This window comes from Urocampus carinirostris, chromosome 12, assembly GCF_059441175.1.
Source record: "Urocampus carinirostris isolate Australia breed hairy pipefish chromosome 12, RoL_Ucar_1.0, whole genome shotgun sequence".
Classification (NCBI taxonomy): domain Eukaryota; kingdom Metazoa; phylum Chordata; class Actinopteri; order Syngnathiformes; family Syngnathidae; genus Urocampus; species Urocampus carinirostris.
The window spans coordinates 7,644,018-7,665,624 of NC_142360.1; the positions used below are offsets into that span (position 1 = coordinate 7,644,018).

At 39.5% G+C, this 21,607-nt stretch overlaps 3 protein-coding genes, 1 long non-coding RNA gene and 1 pseudogene across 4 annotated transcripts in view; 3 read left to right on the forward strand and 2 right to left on the reverse strand.

The window, feature by feature from the left end:
* The window catches only part of tnfaip8l1 (tumor necrosis factor, alpha-induced protein 8-like 1), a 35,364-nt gene extending 33,084 nt beyond the window's left edge, over positions 1 to 2,280 (reverse strand). The window contains exon 1 of the mRNA XM_088350174.1: positions 1,959 to 2,280. The gene's annotated coding sequence lies outside the window, so the exon portion shown is untranslated. The remainder of the gene's footprint in view (positions 1 to 1,958) is intronic.
* LOC148354800 (uncharacterized) lies at positions 1,884 to 6,996 on the forward strand. The gene is made up of 3 exons (XR_015852268.1): positions 1,884 to 2,324; positions 3,362 to 3,429; positions 6,864 to 6,996. It is a non-coding gene; the product is annotated as an uncharacterized LOC148354800 (long non-coding RNA).
* On the reverse strand, positions 5,377 to 5,515 carry LOC148354801 (U2 spliceosomal RNA; annotated as a pseudogene).
* Positions 6,997 to 7,765: 769 nt separating the features above from the next.
* Positions 7,766 to 18,391, forward strand: cope (COPI coat complex subunit epsilon). The gene is made up of 10 exons (XM_088350156.1): positions 7,766 to 7,933; positions 8,087 to 8,149; positions 8,229 to 8,329; positions 11,520 to 11,672; positions 11,782 to 11,835; positions 14,304 to 14,385; positions 14,476 to 14,631; positions 15,159 to 15,227; positions 15,732 to 15,806; positions 18,080 to 18,391. The coding sequence occupies exons 1-10, from the start codon at positions 7,832 to 7,834 to the stop codon at positions 18,131 to 18,133; spliced, it is 909 nt and encodes a 302-aa protein (XP_088206282.1). The 5' UTR covers positions 7,766 to 7,831; the 3' UTR covers positions 18,134 to 18,391.
* A 1,387-nt stretch (positions 18,392 to 19,778) lies between these two features.
* Positions 19,779 to 21,607, forward strand: part of cers1 (ceramide synthase 1) — a 48,791-nt gene continuing 46,962 nt past the window's right edge. The window contains exon 1 of the mRNA XM_088349225.1: positions 19,779 to 20,669. Coding sequence (XP_088205351.1) covers positions 20,436 to 20,669 — 234 coding nt within the window. The 5' untranslated portion in view covers positions 19,779 to 20,435. The remainder of the gene's footprint in view (positions 20,670 to 21,607) is intronic.

Sequence of the window (21,607 nt, forward strand, 5' to 3'; positions counted from 1 at the left end):
GATACATTTTACCTCAACTTTGACTTTTTGACCTGAAGACAAATTTTGGACGAAACCTAGGTATCATTTTAACGTCTTTTAAGGACGGAATTTGGGACTTTGTTACTTTCTGCTTATTTGTTTTTCTAGGGATGCAGGTCTACCTTAGGTCATGTGCAAATTTTTTGCGTTTTGATTCCTCATTTTGTTATCTTTTAATTTTGTTTAATGATCCTGATATTTGTGAAATGCTTTGTAGGAGTTGGTCACCATGCACCTTTGTTCTGACATTAAAGATTGGTTAAAGCAACATCTGTTTTTGTCATCTTCAGCTCACAGGCAAAAATTAAGACTTAAAATGTAAAAGAAAAAAAGATATACATAATTATCTCTATATTAATCATATCGACTAAAAATAAATTTTATATTGTAATAACAATTTTTGTCATGTCCCCCAGGCCTACATATATAATAGATTATTTTAAGCCCATTCAATGTAGATCAATTTTAGTTGTTTTTGTGTTAACCGTGTCCAAAGTTAGACCCCCAAAAGACGTGTTTTTAACGTCTTGAAAAGGACGGAGGCTTTCCCCAAATTTCAGTTTTTGACCAAAAGATTTTTCTGGACAAAACTTATTTATCCCTGCAACTTAATGCATGTTAAAGTAAAGAATTTCTTTTAAATGCCCTTTTAAATCATATTTACGACCAAGTCGGCAAATAATAATAATAATAATGACAATAAATAAATAAATAAATAAAACCACACACACAATTGAAACAAACAAAACATAACAAAATTACACACAATACATCATGCCTTGTACACATTACCTGGGGCAGCTTTTAGCCAAGGCGAAAAACGTTTGTCGGACAACCACTCCTTAATAAAATTACACTTTCACATACAGGTACAGACGCTCCACTACTTACGACCATTTGTATTACGAAAAACGGTAGATACGATCATTCTTTTCAGGATGTCGAAAAATATCCGGACATACCTGTGGGTTAGATTTTGTATTGTGTGCACCTTTTTTCGAGTACAGGACAGTACTGCAGGGCTTCCTTCACGCTACCGGCGTGTGGCACTGTGAAAGGTCACCCAGAATCCACCTCGAAGAAGTAGTCCGGCTTCTACTTCCTAGTTCTTGTTTAATGTCTCGTGCATCCATTCAATATGGTTGGTGTAAAGTTTAAAGGAGAGGCTAGCCGTTTCTTTTCAAACAAAGGTGGAATAAGAAAGCTTGATGCGGTTGAGAAAATGGTTGTATCGCTTTTTTCGGCCACTTTTTACAACAGAGGAGGACCTGTTCAAGCGTATATCCCAAAAGAAAGTTACACTTAACTTCATTTATCTTTAAAGAGCACATTATTTTATGAAATTGTATTTCTTAGTACAAAAACAATACAGGTTACTTATACAAGCCTTAAACATACTTATGTTAACCTTAATCATACAAAATATAGCACTGAAGCAACACATGAGCAAATTCAACTTACAAAACTTGAACCCATCTCATTCGTAAGTAGGGAAGCGTCTTCATTGTGGGTAGCCCGAAGACATGCATCTGCTCTAAAAGGCCTGACTGAAACCACATCGCCGTTTTAATCATTCTGTTATTGTGGTCAAGCCACGGTGCCACTAAAGTAAATAGGTGATTTATTTAAAAAAAATACAATTGATAAATGTAACTAGAGCTTTTAAGATTAAACAAATATAAATCTTATTAACATGTTCAAATTTTTAACACTTTCGAAAATTGGATTGAAGACATTTTAATGCCAATTAAGGCCTTATTCTTTAGAATATTCAAATATAAATTACATCCCGTTTGAGGCTCTCGCGGTGTCAAAAGTGGGCTTGAAGTGGCAGCATTCGTTTTTGACGTCCCCAAGCCAAAAGAGCCCACCCTTTTTAAAATCTTGATGGAATGTTCTGTTTAAAAAAAAATCACTGAATCCTGATTCTGGCTCACCTTACTCGAAGCAGTCAAGTGGATCGACCCAAAACGCAGCGAACTTCTCGCAACTTCTTATCTGGTCTTCATCCCTCCCGGCCAGGCGGGCCAAGCTGTTTTCACACCATTTTCTTCGGCCGCCTCAAGCTTGTCGTCCTTCGGTTTCAAGTCGTCTCCGGTGCTCCCTTTTCCTTGTTCTTTCTACAAACGTGTAGCAGGAACTGATGTGTGAATAATTCAGTGTTTTCTTCCCCCAGTTCGGTTGCCAGAGCTCGTTACTTGTAACCCAACGCCAGCTTGTTTTTTTTTTTAAGTTTTGAAGTTGAGGGGAGACCTGGAAGTGACCAGACTGATGTGGTTTTGGACCAATAAAGACGCAGCAAGGTAGTAAGTTTGGGCCAATTGGATAGGAGGATTGGCGGTCAAGCAGATTTGGACACGCCCTCTCTGCCCCACTGGAGGTTTCCAGCAATTATTCAGGTCCCAAAGGAAACGGTGCAGAAGAAACAATAAGCAGGGGAAAAATGAAGGGGATTCCCCCCTACCCCGCATCATAGTTTTATACTTCAAAATGTTTGTGAGCAGAAAAAAAACTTGTACAGTAAAATGTGCATTAATTCTTTACTTTTTTTTCTGCACAATGTGGCTACTAATGACACTTGCAATTAAGGCAGTCTACAACCACTACCCTGTAAATATTATGCATACAATCTATCACGATATTCTTTTTAAATAATTTTTAACTCATTCGATGCCAGACGTTTCTCTTAAAAGAGAAGAGTTGGTGCCATCCATCCATCCATCCATCCATTATCTACACTTCTTGTCCTGAGTAAGGTCGCAGGGGTGCTGGAGCCCATCCCAGCTATCTTCAGGCAGGGGGCAGGGGACATCCTGAACTGGTTGCCAGCCAGTCACAGGGCACACAGGGACAGACAAGTCACTCGTTCATTCACACCTAGGGACAATTTGGACCAGCCAATTAACCTGAAACGCAGGTTTTTGGGATGTGCGAGGAAACCGGAGTGCCCAGATGAAACCCATGCAAGGGAAGAACATGCAAACTCCACACAGGAAGGTTCGATCTCATGACCTCAGAACTGTGCCGCTCACGCGCTAACCACTGTGCTGCGGTGCTGCCCTAGTGCCAGCTATCTTTTGCCATTTTAACTCATTTCAAAAGGCATATAAATACTTTTTACAGGTATAGGATGTATCAAAAGAAAGCCCAACTCTTGTCTTTCATTAGAAAAAAAAGGATAATTCTCCAAGGCTCCAAACATATTTTTATGGTCCAATATGGGATATTTAGAGAAATTGGGTTAAGCAGATAACATGCCATTTTTTTATTTTTCACAAATAACTCCTTTATTGTCAAGTAATGATTGTAAAAACAAAAGTTCATTGTTTTTCTTCTTTAGCAGTGGGCGGAACTATGCACATTTACAGAGCGCACACTTCTCTCTGCCCAGCACCGTCTGCACCGAAGGTAAATACGTCAGTAAACTCGTTTGCAGTATTTTGTGACATTTTTACAAAATAACTCTGTTTGTACCTGGTTTGAAAAAAATAAATAAAGGTGGAAATGAGCCTCAATGATCTTAAGTAATTGCAGGAGGGGTACAAGTTTAAAGTGGTATATTTCCTGATAACACTTAATCGAAACACTCGGTATCCATTTTATCTCTGGGCTTCAAGCCACTCAAATATTTGCTTCTCCATTTTTGGGTATTGTTCCATAATTTTTGTTTTTCTTTTTCTCCAGGCATGTTGTATTGCAAAGGTACACTTTTACTAATGTTTGCCCCATTTCCACCTTAAGATGATCACTGTTTACAAATAATGGTTTTGAGGTTTTCCAGTTTTTCCTTGCCCTTATGTAGGTTTTAGATAAGGGGATGGTGTAATAATAGTCTGTGGTTTGCAATAATCTGTGGTCTGTGCAGCCCTTTGAGACTCCTTGTGATTAAGGGGGTCACAAATAAACAAGACTTGACTTGACATACTTGTGCAATCTTTGGAGTTTAAAAACTATATTTTGTTGTTGGGCTCTGTACAGCCCTTTGAGATGTTTTTGATAAAGGGCTTTACAAATAAATATAACTTGACTTGACCTTTACAGTTGTATATTAAACAACAGATGAACATCGCTAAGTTTCTTGAAAATACTAATTTGCAAGAAAACTTCTGAGGAAAAATGGCTTTTTGTGAAAGAATGTATTTCAAGCAGAACATTCACCTCTGCTGTATCTTTTTTTTCATTTGTGATACCTCCAATATCTAAACAATGCTTTCCATAAACACAAGGGCATTTTGCGCTCAAAATAACAATTCATTGCAAGAATACTGAACGATGCATGAACTTTTCAGCGTCCGATGTTCCCGGTGACGTTTTCACACGGTTTTGGTCACCCTGGGGACTACAGTATGTCGCTGCGCGATGCATGAACTTTTCAGCGTCCGATGTTCCCGGTGACGTTTTCACACGGTTTTGGTCACCCTGGGGACTATGTTGCTGCGGACATGCATGAAACACCATCCCTCCCTGTCCAACAATAATAAGGGACTTTGTCATCTTTAAAACTTTTTATAACTTGCCCTACTCCAATCACTAGAAAGTAAGGGCTTCGTCGATGTGTGGACAAAGATCTGATCAAAGCTACTCCTGCCATCTAATGGTGATTCATCATTCTGAAATTATTCCCGAACCCTTTTTAATTATATATATATTTTAATAAAACAAAATGTTTTGGCACTTAGCGACAAGGCTTTTGAAAACGCACTGAACGAGTCTTTATCACATGTTTACTCGGGTGTGCCACGTCAAATCTTATTGTAAACAATGAGCAAAATGTTGTAACCAATGACAGTTAAGACTCTCTTCTTCTTTGTAGTCATTAATTTTAAACCTATTGATTTAGGAGAGGCGGCGCGTCGGTCTGAGTGGTTGGCGCGCAGCCCCACGGTGGGGAGGTTCATGGTTTAAGTCCAGCTACCGCAACCTCCCCGTGTGGAGTTTGCATGTTCTCCCCGTGCTTTGGTGGGTTTCCTCCGGCATGCCGGTTTCTTCCCAAATTCCAAAAAACATACAGGTCAGGTTAATTGTCCGGTCCAAATTGTCCCCCGGTGTGAATGAGCGCATGGTTGAATGTCTCTGTGTGCCCTGCGACTGGCTGGCAGCCAGTTCAGGGTCTCCACTGGCCACTGCCCGGAGATGGCTGGGATGGGCTCCAGCACCCCCGCAACCCTACTGAGGATAAGGGGTGCAGATAGTGGATGGGGATTTTTAAGGGTTATTGATCTATCTTCGCTATTCATTAGCCATTATTCGTTATCGGTAAGTTCATAATACGCTACAAAGCCAAGGCGCCGGGACACTTACTCTCAGCCAAAAGGCCGAGCTAAGGTCCTAGCCCCAAAGCCTTGCTGCGATCATTGCGAATGCACCGCTCCCGGAAGTACTGCAATACCGGGCAGATGCGTGGAGTGGACAGAGCAAGCTCTTATTCTATCTCCGGGTTGCAAAAATCAAATCGCGCTTAAAGTACTCAGCTCAACAAGGAGGAAGATGAGAACGGTTTACCGATGGATGATTTAGGAGAGTAGCAATGTTATGGAGCTCCGCTTTGAGACAAGGGAGATTTCAGACCTATTTGTGAGTGCGGTGCTAGTAGGACAGGGTTCCATTGACATGCTACAGGTATACAATTTAACTAACAGCTGCCAACTCTGACATGTTCCTTCTTACTACATTTAAATGTCACTCGTCAGCAAACAAAACTACATCTCATCCTTTCTTCTATAATCAGAGGTGGCAAAGTGCTCATCCTCTCTGCTCTGCTTCAAAGGGGAAAAAATGTACTAGTCAAGGACATATGTTTGGTATCTGCATTGGTGGGGATATAAAGTGATTACATAATAATGGTGGGGATAAAACAATCATTCCTTGATGACTGTTTGAACATGTTACCGTCCACGCCAAAACTATGCCTCTGGTACTGGTACAAAAAAGTGAAAACAAAAATGTTCATATTACTATATGGGCACAGCAACATGAAATCATGTTTGCACATTCACTTTTATGTTGCAATCACTCAGGGAAAAAAATGGAGCAGACTAAAAATGGAGGCATCAAGACATTTTGTTCCATTAGCTTTGATAGTATAAAACAAGCAGAATAAGATAATAATGTCATACATTTTTAAAAAAGGGATAGTATTTATTATTTGGCACCTCCTACTGGTAAAAAAAACAAAAAACTTCAAAATAAAAATACTGATATAAGTAATAGGCAAAAAAAATACATGGACGATCATTTGAATGAATGGAACAGCAGCGAGCTCTTATGATAGATTCTTATTGGGAAGAAATTCAGGTACATGTTGATAAAATAACAGAAAAATCTTTACCATTTAAATTCAAAGGAAAATTATGTAAAAGATTCTGATATAGTCAAGTCTAGTTTATTTGTATAGCCCTTAATCACAAGTAGTCTTAAAGGGCTGCACAGACCACAGACTATTATTACACCATCCCCTGATCTAAAACCTACATGAGGGCAAGGAAAAACTGGAAAACTTCAGACAAAATTGAAGAAATCTTGAGAAGGGACCGCACATGAGGGAATACCAACAGAACCTTAAAATCAAATTTTAAGCTAACAGGTTGCCAATGCAGGTTAGCTAAAATCTGGGTAATGTGATATAGATAAAACATATTGACGTATGTTATTTGAAATTAAAATTGCATTTGACTTCCCAAAGGATTGTCAGGCTTTACTCTAAACTCTAATGAAGTAGCTTAATTAGACACATTTTAAGTAGGCTGCTTAAAACATCAAAATACTCCTAAATAAAGCACTGGTCTCTGTAACTTTGTTGATGAAAATGTCATTGTCTATAGATGTGCTAATTTCCTTTTCAGTGTACATCAGCATGAAGAAGTGAGCTTCTTGGCTTAGTTTTCACACATTTTAAAGCAGTGAAGCTCCGCTCAGATGCAACCCAAATACAGGATGTGCTCAACAGGAAGTAATATATTCCAGCCTAATGACATGGTAGGCATCTGTGAGAGGACCTGTTTTATTCTTCTTTTCATTTATTTTCCTTTTTTACTATCCGAAGCTTTTTTCTATTTTCTAGCATTTTTCCTATTTTTCATATTTTTCCAGCTTTTCCTTCCTTCTACTAATTTTTCTTGTATTATTTAGATTCTTCTAACCTTTTATTTTTTTCCCTTTATTGATGTTTTTTTCGTCTCGTTTTTTTTTAAATCTTACCTGAAAACTGTGTTTTTGACCATAAAATTGAGACAATGTCACACAGAGTCTTCAAATGTCTTGTGTGAGGTCAAAATGTAAATGAGAGTACAGTACTGTAACCTATGTCAATTGATAAAACTCTCTTCCAATTGGTCATACTCTGACTATTACAACTATCCGTGTTACAGCTGTACCCGATCTCTTCTACAAACAAATAAGCATTTCCCCCAAAGGTATTTACATTTTTAATTGTGATTGTTTTTTAAGTGATCTCCAAATAAATTCGAGTTGTGCAGGAAAAAAAGAATGCTCCACCAATCACAGAATGCTACCTTAATTGGCCGCTCCCATTATTAAATAGACCGCTCAGCGTCCAGATGACTGCTCACATTGCCTGCCCTCTACTGGTTATTCATGTTACAAAAAAAATAGGAACCTTTTTCTATTCATAGTTTGTATCTTTATCTTTCTCTTAACATCTACGATTAAAGTAGAAAAAAACCTTAAAAGTTGTTAAAATGTTTCGAAACTATATTTTTTGTACTTGAAACTGCATTTCCCATAAAGCACCATACAAAAAAGGAAGTGGCGTCACTCCGCGACGTGTCCGGAAACTCAAGTTATTTTCAACATGGCCGCGCAGCAGACTGACGTTGACGAGCTTTTCGATGTCAAAAACGCTTTTTACATAGGCAGTTATCAACAGTGTATTAATGAAGCCCAAAAAGTAAAGGTAAGTTTTTTTTCTCGTTTAAACACAAAACATGAAGTTAGCGCCTCTAAAATCAACCCGTTGAGTCGAGTGTCACCGACTAAAACGATAATTGATATAAAGCTAGTCTTGCCATTGATCTGACAAGATTCGTGTTTATTTCTTCTTCGGAAGACTTCTACGCCAGAAAAGGAGATCGAAAGGGACACTTTCTTGTACAGAGCATACATTGCCCAGGTGAGCAGCGCCTTAATTGTGTCACAACATCAACAAGCAGCATCTTCTAAAGAAGCTTTGCCATCTTGATGTGTTGCAGAAAAAGTATGCAGTCGTCATGGACGACATCAAGTCCAATTCTGCACCAGAGCTTCAAGCTGTCAAGATGTTTGCAGAGTATTTGTCGAATGAAAGCAAACGGTAAACAATTGTGTTAAACGGTGTTCCCGCAGATCCTTGAAAACTCTTAAAAGGCGCTGAATTCATTATCCTGAAAATAAAGCCTTCATTAGCATGAAAAAGTAAAACGTCTGTGTCACAGAAGTACATTTAATTAAATGACATTATGAATAAATATACAGGAACAGGTGTTACATTTGACCACGAGATGGCACTGTTGTCTAATGTGAACGAAAACCAGTGACACAGCAAGCAACAAGGCGCCAGACAAACATGCCGGCGACCTAAGTAGGGATTGTACTATGTAAAAGAAATACAAATTTCTCGATTTAAAATAAATAAATAAAAAATAACATTGGTACAATAGTTCAGGTATTTTTGCCTGGTATTCAAGTCAATGTTTTTTTTGTTGTTGTTGTTTTGTTTTCCTAAATGAAAGGTTTTCTTGTACCACCAGGGAACACTGGATATTACACACGTTCCAAGTTAAAGTTAACTTTGTGTGAGCGGGTCATGTTAGTTTGGAGTAGAGGATCTTAACCCCTTAAATGTCTATCGCTAGGTTGGCTTCTCTTTTTTTTCCCCAATTATCCACCTTGTATTGTATTTGTATTTATTTATTTATTCAGCCAGTATTAACCATAAACATGATATATACAAGAAATCATTTGACACGTGAACACTCAATAATGATAAAATAATAGATTTAAAAGAGTAGAGTAAAAAAGATATTGTAGTGTATAATACAAGGTAATTATATAGAATAGTTTGAAAAGAACGAATATTTAAATAACAAGACTAGAGTAGAATAGGTCGGAGGAACGCCGTTGGCATAATAATACTATATATAACAACCTAAATCAATTCCCGTTGAACATACGGATAGCGGAAGGGTAAAAACTCTCTTTAGGATGTGTAGTCTTGCTTGCAATGGAGCGAAGACGACGACCTGACTGCGGGTAATCAAAGTACCTGCGAGCAGGGTGACTGGGATCGTCTATAATTTTTAGTGTCCGTTTTGTAGTTCGATCGATGTAGATACTCTGCAGGGACGGGAGGCCATTACCTATTATTTCCTCTGCCGTCCTCACTACTGATTTCATCTTTGACAATTCTTTCTGATTGACACGACCAAACCAAACTGTGATTGACCTAGTTAAAACGGATTCAATGATAGCACAATAAAAATTACTAGAATGGATTGACAGATTCCGAATGATTTGAGTTGAGTAAGGAAGTAGAGCCTTTGTCTGGCTGACTTTAGAATATCATTAGCATTGACGTCCATGTGAGGTCAGCTGACAAGTATGTACCCAGAAACTTGAATGAATGGACCAGTTCCACCTCACTACCATTAATTGACAGTGGCACATGCGGGGGAGGCTTGGTACAGAAATCTATTATCGCCTTAGTTTTACCTACATTCAATAACAGATAACTCTCATGACACCAGGTGAAAAGTGAATCAATTTCTGCTCGGTATTCAGTTTCGTCTCCATTTGAAATAAAGCCAGTAACCGTGGCGTCGTCTGCATATTTAGCGAATAGTGAATGGTCAGAATTGGGTTGACAATCATTAGTGAATAGGGAAAACAAAGTTGGAGACAATGGACAGCCCTGAGGCGTACCAGTGTTGAGGACAATAGAACATGAATCTTTCTCACCAATGCAAACGGACTGTACTCCATTGAGAAGGAAATCTAAAATCCAATTTGATAATAAAACGGGAAAATTGAGGTCATGAAGAAGTTTAAAATGTAGTTTACAAAGAATGATAGTGTTAAAAGCTGAACTAAAATCTATGAATAAAACCCTACGTATGAATTCCTATGCTCAAGATGACTTAGAATCTCATGAAAAATTGAAATTGCATCATCTACACTTCTATTAGCACGATACGCGAATTGGTACGGATCTAGATTCGATGGTAGAAAGGACTTCATGAATTTCAATACGATGTTCTCGAAAGTTTTCATGATCATGGACGTGAGTGCTATGGGTCAATGATCGTTCAGACAATGTTCTTCTTCAAGACCGGTACAATTTTGGTGCGCTTCCAACACGATGGTACAGTAGCTGAACTCAAAGACCAATTGAAAATACCAGTAAAGACAGGGGCAAGTTGAGAAGCACACTTTTTGAGAAGGCGGGGTGAGAGTTTATCGGGGCCTGGGGATTTCCCGAAATCACATCTTACCTCTTCTTCACTGATGATCAAAGGATTGTCGTCCTCGGTCACCGGGGCTGGCACTGGAGTACTACTATTGTCCTTGTCAAATCGGGCATGAAAATCATTGAGCTGATCGGGTAGAGTAGCGTCCACATTACCAATAGTCTTCTTTGGTCCTTTGTACTGAGTTCTGAGCTTCAAGTTTGACCTTAGAGCTCTGGAGTCCTGAGTGTCGAATTGTATCTCTACCCTATCGCGGAATGAACGTTTGGCGGCCTTAACACCCTTTCTCAACGCTGATTTCGCTTGGCGGTAAGCGTCGGGGTCCGAGTCCTTGTGTCTTTAGGCGGAGTCCTTGGCAACAATAAATTTCCAGATGGACTTCTTGAACCATGGTTTTGGACGTAGTAGATAGACAAAGCTCCTGGCAGCAACGTACGTAATCCGACACAGTATCCGTGTACTCGTTGATGTCATTCCCGTGTTTGAGTACTTCCCAGTCGGTGCACTCCAAACATCCACGCAGTTTATCCACATCAGCTGGTGACGTTTGGTAGGTGGAACTTGCTTGAGCTGTTGTTTGTAGGCGGGTATGAGTAGTACCGTGGAGTGATCGGAATTCCCCAGACTTGACGTCATCACTACGCGACACCCGTAGATAGGTGTGCTGTCTCACGATAGGTAAACCTGTCATTGTTCTTGGTTTCTTATTCTATATGTTGAACGGTGGAGGATCTGTGCAATGGTTTCAGCCACGCTCTCGCACAGCGCAGCCCAGCCCTCACGAATAAAATATTCAGGGTTTTTTTTTTTTTTTAGTCTCGGCCCTTCAAATCAAGTTAATTGGTCAAGCTTGGGCTGGGTCGGGCTTTAATACTCAATGACATAAAATGGGCCAAAAAACCTCTTATTCCACTGTGTAAAGTGAAAACGCTGTAATGCAGGATGCCGTTTCTCAATGATCTGTATTTTGTCAAGGAGAGGGATTTATTTCCTACAATAATTTTCCATTTGAACAGCTATTTTTAATCTTCCGATTAGGGATTCTATTGTGGAAGACCTTGACAAGAAAATGGCAAAGAGTGTGGATGCTGCCAACACCACGTTCCTCCTCATGGGTGCTTCCATCTACCACCATGCAACAAACACCGATTCCGCTCTGAGGACGCTTCACCAAGGAGACAGCCTAGAGTGGTAAGATTGGTTTAAATGCTTTTACATGATGCATGCTCTAAATTTGGATGAAACTAAACAAATGCAATCACTAAAGCGTAACCGTTTGTGTAATAACTTGTTTTTTCAGCATGGCCATGACAATTCAAGTGCTTCTGAGTCTGGATCGTGTTGACTTGGCCAGGTAAGAAGCAGTTGAACAAGCCCTTGGAAGCTGGAAACCATTGTTCATGTTGGTTTTATCTTAGATATTCGATGCCTGTTATTGTATTCAGTGGCTTGCGAAACTATTTAGCCCCCTTGAACTTTGTGACCTTTTGCCACATTTCAGACTTCAAACATAAAGATATAAAACTGTAATTTCTTGTGAAGCATCAACGATAAGTGGGACACAATCATGAAGTGGAACACACCTAATTGGATATTTTAAACTTGTTTAACAAATAAAAAATGAAAACGTGGGTGTGCAAAATTATTCAGCCCCTTTACTTTCAGTCCAGCAAACTCTGTCCAGAGGTTCAGTGAGGATCGCTGAATGATTCAATGTTGATCTAAATGACTAACGATGATAAATGGAATCCACCTGTGTGTAATCAAGTCTATGTATAATTGCACCTTCACTGTGATAGTCTCAGAGGTCTGTTTAAAGCGCAGAGAGCATCATGAAGAACGAGGAACACACCAGGCAGGTTCGAGATATTGTTGTGGAGAAATTTAAAGCTGGATTTTGAAACAAAAAGATTTCCCAAGCTTTAAACATCCCAAGGAGCACTGTGCAAGCAATAATATTGAAATGGAAAGAGTATCAAACCACTGCAAATCTACCAAGATCGGGCCTTCCCCCTAAACTTTCAGCTCATACAAAGAGAAACTTGATCAGAGATGCAGCCAAGAAGTCCATGATCACTCAAGATGAACTGCAGAGGTCAACAGCTGAGGTGGGAGAATCTGTCCACAGGACAACAATCAGTCGTATACTGCACAAATCTGCCCTTTATGGAAGAGTGGCAAGAAGGAAGCCGTGTCTTAAAGATATCTGTAAAAAGTGTCATTTAAAGTTTGCCATAAGCCACCTGGGAGACGCACCAAACATGTGGAAGAAGGAGCTCTGGTCAGATGAGACCAAAATCAAACTTTTTGTTAACAATGCAAGACATGTTTGGCGTAAAAGCAGCACAGCTCATCACCCTCAACACACCATCCCCACAGTCAAACATGGTAGTGGCAGCATCATGGTTTGGGCCTGCTTTTCTTCAGCAGGGACAGGGAAGATGGTTAAAATAGATGGGAAGATGGATGGAGCCAAATACAGGACCATTCTGGAAGAAAACCTGATGGAGTCGCATGCTGGTTTAAGATCAGGTAATTGTGTAATTTTGTAACTGTAATCCTGTGCAGTCCTTTGAGACATTTTTTGTGATTAAGGGCTATATAAATAAATTTGACTTGACTTGACTTGAGTCTTCAAAAGACCTGAGACTGGGACGAAGATTTTTCTTCCATCAAGACAATGATCCAAAACATAAAGCAAAACCTACAATGGAATGGTTAATCAAAAAACATATCAAGGTGTTGGAATGGCCTAGTCAAAGTCCAGACCTCAATCCAATTGAGAATCTGTGGAAAGAACTGAAAACTGCTGTTCACAAACGCTTTCCATCCAACCTCACTGAGCTCGAGCTGTTTTGCAAGGAGGAATGGGCAAAAATATCAGTTTCTCGGTGTGCGGAACTAGGTAGAGACATACCCCAAGGGACTTGCAGCTGTAATCACAGCAAAATGTGGCGCTACAAAGTATTAACTCAATGGGGATGAATCATTTTGCACACCCACTTTTTCGTTTATTTGTTAAAAAAGTTTAAAATATCCAATAAAGTGTGTTCCACTTATTGTTGATTTTTTTCACAAGAAATTACAGTCTTGTATCTTGATGTTTGAAGTCTGAAATGTGGCAAATGGTCAAAAAGTTCAAGAGGGCCAAATAGTTTCGTAAGCCACTGTATCTTTTTAAAGGGATTCTTGTGAAACCCCAAAAAGCAAAGCACAACAACCTGGGACAGAGAAGAATTGTTGTTATTGTCATCGATCACAACGTTGTGTAGATGGTTTACAACAGGAATAGATGTGACACAAACATTAAATAAATTAAAAAAAACTTAAATAATACAAATATGATGGAGATGGGTAATGTTTACACGGTAGTTGTTGTTGACTGGCCCAAATTTTAAGGGCACCAAAAATAGTGCAATGACATTAGCAGCAACATTGTGCTAAAATACAGAAATTAAATATCAATGTACAGTTTCCTATACATAGGCAGGCTATGGATATTTTTTACGGCGGTGATGCCTCCGGGGAAGGAACTGTCTCTAAGCCTGTTAGGTCCTGTTTTAAGAAACCTGTGGTGTCTGCCAGAGGTCATCAGGTCAAAGAGGTGGTGGCCAGGGTAAGAGGAGTCCTTGATAATGTTGTCTCTGCTGTGTGACGCGAGCAGGCAATGTCCACCAGACTTGGCAGAGAGCAGCCAATTATTTTCTGGGTTATGCTGATGACACTCTGGTAAAAGATTGTAAAGTACGATGTTGTTTGTCTCCTTGGTTTTAATTCCAGCATGTTTTAGTCCATCTCAATCCCGACTCTATTCCCTGACAGGAAGGAGCTGAAGAAGATGCAGGAGCAAGACGAGGACGCCACGCTAACCCAGCTAGCCACAGCTTGGGTGAATTTGGCAGTGGTGAGCAGATCAGTCCCCAAAGGCTCAATTTTCACCTGCAGAATTTAATCACACTTTTCCCTTTTGGGAAACTTTTCCGTGTGTCCCCAGGGTGGAGAAAAGCTGCAAGACGCCTACTATATTTTCCAGGAGATGTCCGACAAGTACTCCTCCACGCTGCTGCTTCTCAATGGACAGGCGGCTTGCTACATGGCTCAGAACAAGTGGGAGGAGGCCGAAGGAGCGCTGCAGGAGGCGCTAGACAAGGTGAGATGGAAACGCTGGTCAAACTTTGATGATTTGCCTGCTCAAACGGAAATACTTGGATGGACATTAATAAATATATATATATATATATATATATATATATATATATATATATACAAAATTTTTGTTTTTTGTGCCACACTAAACCTTTCATTGTGGTTTTTATTTTTTTGTACTTAGATTGGACCATAATATCCACGTAGATAAAAAGTTTTGTCATTAATATGCGGCTGTGAGAGGATTGTTATGAAGTTGGATTAGTGTCAAATAAGCGTGATGTTTTCATTGCATCAGCAGGGGGCGCCAAAGCGTTTGACAAGAATTCAATTCGATAACGTTGGGGATGCCCATTTGTGGTTGACATGCAATGATAGGGTAACTTTGATTGTAATCACTCAGATAAGGCCTTTTCACCTGATTGACGTGGCAGACTCCGGGATTATAGTTTTGTGATTATTGGCGGAGCTATGTGACCTTTTACGTTACACTGAACCTCCCACGTTTCCTTTGTTAATCCTCATTTACAGGACAGCAGCCACCCTGAGACGTTGATCAACCTGGTAGTGCTGACTCAGCACCTCGGAAAAGCCCCCGAGGTTAGACTTTTGGTCCTGGTCGACAAGCCATGCATTACATTTAGTTTTTACAGACACACATTTGGTTGTATGTACTGATCGACATCATCTCAATTAATCCTACTGAGTTTCCTTCATTTTGATTATTGCATGTAGTTTGCAGATTATCATAATTACGTAATCATTTTACCACAAAACGGTCGGTCTAATCATATCTTTTGCGCTTCGTACCGAGTCAGTGCTTTGCACCCTTACAAATGATAACGACTTGATGTAACGGAGTGCTGATCATTGACTCTTAGCCATCACTACACAGAGATAACCCGTGATTACATCTTTGACGAGGTTAAATGTTTGTGCAACACTTAATGGACGCTTGCACAATTCGTTGCGAGTCCGTACCAGAGATGGATAGTCATTGCGTTGATGTTTAATGTGGTAGGAAATCACTTTTTTAGTAACCCGTTTGGGTTACGTCATATTTCTTCCCTATCTCTTTTTAATTACATCACTTTTCGTCCACAGGTGACCAATCGGTACCTCTCTCAACTGAAAGATGCATATCGGGCTCACCCTTTCCTGAAAGACTATTTTTCCAAGGTGACCTTTGCGCTTCTCATTGTATTGATTGATATGGTGTAATGTAATGTAGTGTATGAGCCTGCAATGGCATACATTGCAGGCGTTGGCTATTTACATTTGGATTGCTTAAGTGGGCTGCGCACACATTTATCTTTTGTACGATGTAAAATAACTTCATTTAAAATAGTATTTTGTCTACTCAAGGGGATGTTTGATGAGCTTTTTTGAACCCAATTTCATTGAAAATATCTCTTTGCATAATTGAAAATGTTTAGAAAAACTGAATTACCTGTTCCAGTTTGAATTGTCAATGCAAACTATAATTGAGACTTAGTTGCAAACGAAGTTGTTTGAATAGAATTCTATTTGTGGCAATCATGTTGTAGGAGGTTATTTGGGTAAATTATTTTTCTAACTCATTTTGTTGGAAATATTTAATTGGTATTTTTATACTTGTTATTTTTCCTTTTTTATTTATTTGTATTGATTTTTATGTAATTTTGTAAAAACTTAATATTTATTCATTCCCCCTAAAGCTGTGAATTAAGCTATTTTCAAGAAAAAGTCCAACACATTTGAACTTATTTTTCTAGTACAAGACAGGGTCACTTACCTTACAAAACTGAGCCCTGCATGTGATGGTTGCCGAGTCTCATGATTCCGGCATCTTCCAGTTTTTTTCCACGGTTTCCTTTTCTAGCCTTTGTTAGCCACTTGGCTGCTGACCATGGCTCGTCGTTATTGATAGCTGCTCATGCTTCATCTTTCAGTGTCACTTGTTTTTCCCGAGCAAAGAGTTGCTGAGTTCTACGATACAGGCATTTTCCACTTTTTTTCCCCCCCACCATTTTCTTCTCTAGCCACTCATGCAGGCTGTGGTTTGCCACTAGCAAGTTTTGCTCTGTGGCATCCTTCAGGCTTCCATAGTGCGTCCTTTCTCAGTGCAGACGCTTCAACATCATTTTAAGCTACAAAAACATCCAGGGGTGAATTTTAAACACTGTCACTTTAACCGTATTACATTATACGCATATCTTTACTGTTTTCTGTGCCAATAAGAAACAGACAGAGTGGTCAATCTGAACACCAATGATTAGAAGACGCTCACTCAGTCTTCAAACTAAATACAAATATTGCAACGTTTAAGTTCAAGTCAAGTCAACTCACATTTATTTATATAGCCTTTAATCACAAAAATGTCTCAAAGGACTGCACAGAATTACAATTACACAATTACCTGATCTTAAACCAACATGCGGGCAAGGAACAACTCAAAACCTCAGCGTGAGGAAAAGAGAAACCTTGAGAAAGGACCTCACAAGTGGTAATCCCCCTTCCAGGATGACCAGGGTGAATCACAATTAGCATTACTATACACAAGCATAGTAAACACTAGGTAAGATGTTGAAAATTTGTCCGGAAATTGCAAGACCGCAGCGGCCTGTAAACTAGTTCAGAAAGTCTATGACGGCCACGACGCAGTTTCCCATCTCTGCCAGCTAGTCCATGCAGGCGTTCACATGCTTCAGGTCAAACGCTGGTCCGCTGACTCATCTCCAAATCGTCCTTCTCCTTCGTATCACCACCAGCCAGGCAGTCGGAAAAAGACAAGACAATACAGAATATGAGATGGGCATCAATCATAAGCTTTGGAATAGAAGTGTGTCTTAAGCCTCGATTTAAAAACTTCCATTAAGGTTGCAGATCTTATCTCCGGAGGCAGGGCATTCCATAACACCGGGGCCCGGATGGAGAACGCTCTCGAGCCTGCAGACTTCTTGGCTCTCGGAGTCACAAGTAGACTGGCATTTTCCGAGCGCAGACTCCATGCAGGAACATAGGGGGAAATCAAATCAGAGAGATAAGAGGGTGCAAGTCCATGCAAACATTTATATGTCTATAAGAGAACTTTAAAGTCACATCTTAAGTGGACTGGGAGCCAGTGCAAGTTGGCCAATACAGGAGTAATATGCTCAAACTTGTTGGTCTTAGTCAAAAGTCTAGCTGCAGCATTCTGAACCAGCTGCAAACTTAAAAGCTAGACATAAGTTGACCTGATTATCGATACGCGTGCATTTTCTTCAACCTGGCCGGCTGTCTTAAGTGGAAGCGCCGCAGGCGTTCTGGGAGCCCTGCCAAAAGTTACTCTAAGTCTTTGGCCTTTGTCACACATTCTGTTGCACAATAGCACAGATGTACATAAACACTAGATTATCCACATATTAGCAAACAAATCATGCTATGCGCAGCTGTTCTTTAATGTTTTTTTCCCCTTTTTTCCCCCCGTGCAGGAGAATGAGTTCGACAGGCTAGCCATGCAGTACACTCCCACCGTCACCGCATAATGGAGCTCAAGTTTTCTTCAAGATTTTTCTTTTCATGTTTTATACGAAGAATGCTGAAACTGAATCTATATAACACCGGGCGGATTAAAATTAATTTAGCCAGTGTGTTTGAATTTTTCCCCAAAAGAGAAATGGCGATGTCAATAACCATTGTAAAATCCATCTACTTTAAAAAAAAGAAAATAACGCATTTTCATGTAAGTCCAATTCAGTCTGATGTAACATTCCTCGTGGTTCAATTAAAGCTCAATAAGTATTTGGGGTTGTTTTTCATTTGTTTCTTCACTTTAAAGGTCATGTTGTTTTGCGCTGATTTAAAAAAAAAAAAAAATTACAACACGTTCAAACGTAATACAATTTTTACATATTATTTCGTCTTTCTTTAGTTTTTTTTTTGTTGCAATAAAACTATGGATACATGTATAGTTCCAATAAAAGGTAAATCAAAGAGAACCATTGACTTGACAGATCTGAAAAAAGGAAAATGTTTGAGAAATTCGGTTGGGAACAGAAAAAAAAATACAAAAAATAATACAATTGAATACATAAATAGTAAAAGATAAATACTATATTTTTATTCCTTTTGGAAAATCATAAAAATATGTTGAATTGTCTTAAAATAAAAATGAATTGGAAAAAGGAAAATAAAGATAACAATATGTTCCCTCCTTTTTGTCATAAAATCAAAGTATTCATATATTAATGTATACATTTGATTTACAATTAAGACAGTCAACATAGTGTAATATGAAAAAAATAAAACGTTAAAAAAATTGCCGTTTTAGTAAAACTAGAAAAATAAAGCGAGCAGTTAGACTATCAATATGTACATTTTTTATAGGATTGTCACGCCCTCTGAGAATTTCCTCGCAACGTAGGGAATATAGCTTAAAATTAATTAATAAAAAAAAAAAGATACATAGATTCATTTAATAAACCCAGTTTGTACCATTTTAAAATTGGAAAATCACAAAATATGTAACATACACAAGATTATAAGCCGCACCCTCAAAATATTGCATTGGACTATAAGGCACATGCAATAAATACTACAGTAAGAGTGAGGGCTGGAAGAGAAAAAAAAAATTGAAAATTTAACTTATTTCATAGTACATAAATGTTGGGAAATCGGTTCTACCATTTAAATTACATGGTCAGTGAAAAGTATTTTATTGTAATTTTGCATTTCTGGTTTATAAACTGTGTTTCTGGTCTATAAGGCGCACTGGATTATAAGGAGAACTATTTAATTTCTGGAAAATGTCTGGTCTTAAATATCTTTATAGTCCGTAAAACGAGGTATTTAAAATGTCACCAATATTGGATGGGCTCATCAAACATAACTCATTATTAGACGTCTATTGTATTTTAGGTCTGAATTAGGATTTAAACAGACCAGACAGAATTAAGACCCAAGTCCAAAAGACGTCCACTGGTGGGTGGGGTTCAAATCTGTTATTTGGGTGTTCCAAAAAGACTTAAGATATAATTTCTATCATATTTTTTTGTCTTTAAATAAAATTCTATGAATTATTTGCCCGCTTCAAATTCGCATCACCCGGTTTGGCGATAGCCCTCGACGGATAGCGGTCCCCGTGACGTCACAACCCCGCCTCCCCCGTTTTTTTTATCCGCTCTTTTTTTTTTTAAATTTGCATAAACTTGGCCGTCGCCTTTTGTAGCGTCGCACTCGAGCCGCGAACACACTCGGCTCCGGAACTCGAATATTTAACCGGATTTCGTTCATTTTATTGACTGGTTCGGGTTGAAAAAAGAAGAAAAAAAAACCGTTATATAAGCGGAATAACGGATTCGGGGATGAGACGTTGCGTAGGGACACAATAGTCGCGTGCTGCCTTCAATGACCCCGGCTGTCGTTTTTTTCCGTTTATTTTGGAATCCTTATAACGACTCGACTGGTTGTTTCGGGGGGGTTTTCGTCGTCCCCCTCCTCTCGGACTAATTTGAAGTTAGCTTTCCCGGCTAGCCCCGCCGCGCTCCCGCCCGGTGAAGTGCAGCGGAATGACGATGATGGGGAGAGGAAACCTGCTCGCCGCGGTTCGTGGCTCCCTTTAATTGATATTTTCTTGCTAATTTAGGGGGCTATGATTATCACTGCCAACAAAATGAGCGACCCCCCGTCGTAAAAACATGGACAACAAAGAATAAGCCAAGAGTGACATATCACTTTTTTTTTCTTTTAATTTGAAATCAGCGAGCAAGCTTTTTAGCGGATTAGCCACACGGCCTGGACTCTTAATTCGGATCACCCCCTTCTTTTGTCCCCTTAATTTTTGCTACTATGGGCGCTCAAAGCGGAGATGTGGAGCCCATGCCGGGTTATATGGAGCTGGTGAGTCGAGCCTCCGGTGTCATGCTTCAAGCGTGGCGAGATTGTAGCCAGTGCGGCGTGGAGCTGACGACGAGGACCCTCCTCGATCACGCCTACATCACTTGGAGCGAGATCGCCCTCTTCTTCTTCTGCGCCTTTTTGTGGACGCAAGTCAGGTGGGGGCTGACGGAAAGTCTGTTCAAGGTGGGTCTGAAACGCACACGCGCATCCTTAAATCAACTCAAGTCATGTTTATTTGTGACGCCTTTAATCACAAGGAGCCTCAAATTGGCGCACAGACCACAGATTATTGCTAACCACGGACCATTATTACACCACCCCCTGATCTAAAACCTACATGAGGGCACGGAAACACTCAAAAACATGTCGAGTCATTCTTAATTGTGGCGCCCTTAATCACAAGGAGTCTCAATGGGTTCCAAAGACTATTGCAAACCACAGACTATTATTACACCAACCATGATCTAAAACGCACACAAGGGCAAGGAAAAACTCAAAAACCTCAACATGAGGAAAATGAAGAAACATTGAGGTCATCCCCCTTCCAGTAGCATAACAAATAATACACAGATATTGTCAACATGAAATATAGGTCTTTCATAAACTATAGAATATGTGTTTTAAGACTAGATTTAAACACTTCCACTTACGTTGTGGTGTAGTAGACCCCCCTGTATAGATCACGAGTCTGCTCCGAGGTGGGGATCACCAACATTGGAATTGCAATAAAGAGGGAGATAAAAATCTATGGTAACGCGGAGCTCCTGCATTCACAACCCTCGTTACCCCAGATAAGAAAACTTTCAAATAACAGAGTAATACTTATGTGTAATGTACATGCATAGGATCAAATAACATTTAAATAAATGTACATGTAACGTTTTGCCTACTTTTGGTGTGACGTGACTTGAACTGGTCAAGTAGAGTAGTGGGTGGATGCAGAGGAGGTTGGAGACGGCGGATAAAAATGATACTGTATACACAGTAAAGTTTAAATAGTAAAATACAATCAAAAATTTATAGAGGGACAAAGAATGTTCTCTTACCTTTACTTTCCATGTCCTGTTGCTTTTACTGAGTACCAAAAAGCTTTTCTCCAATCTTGGGCTTTATGCATGAGA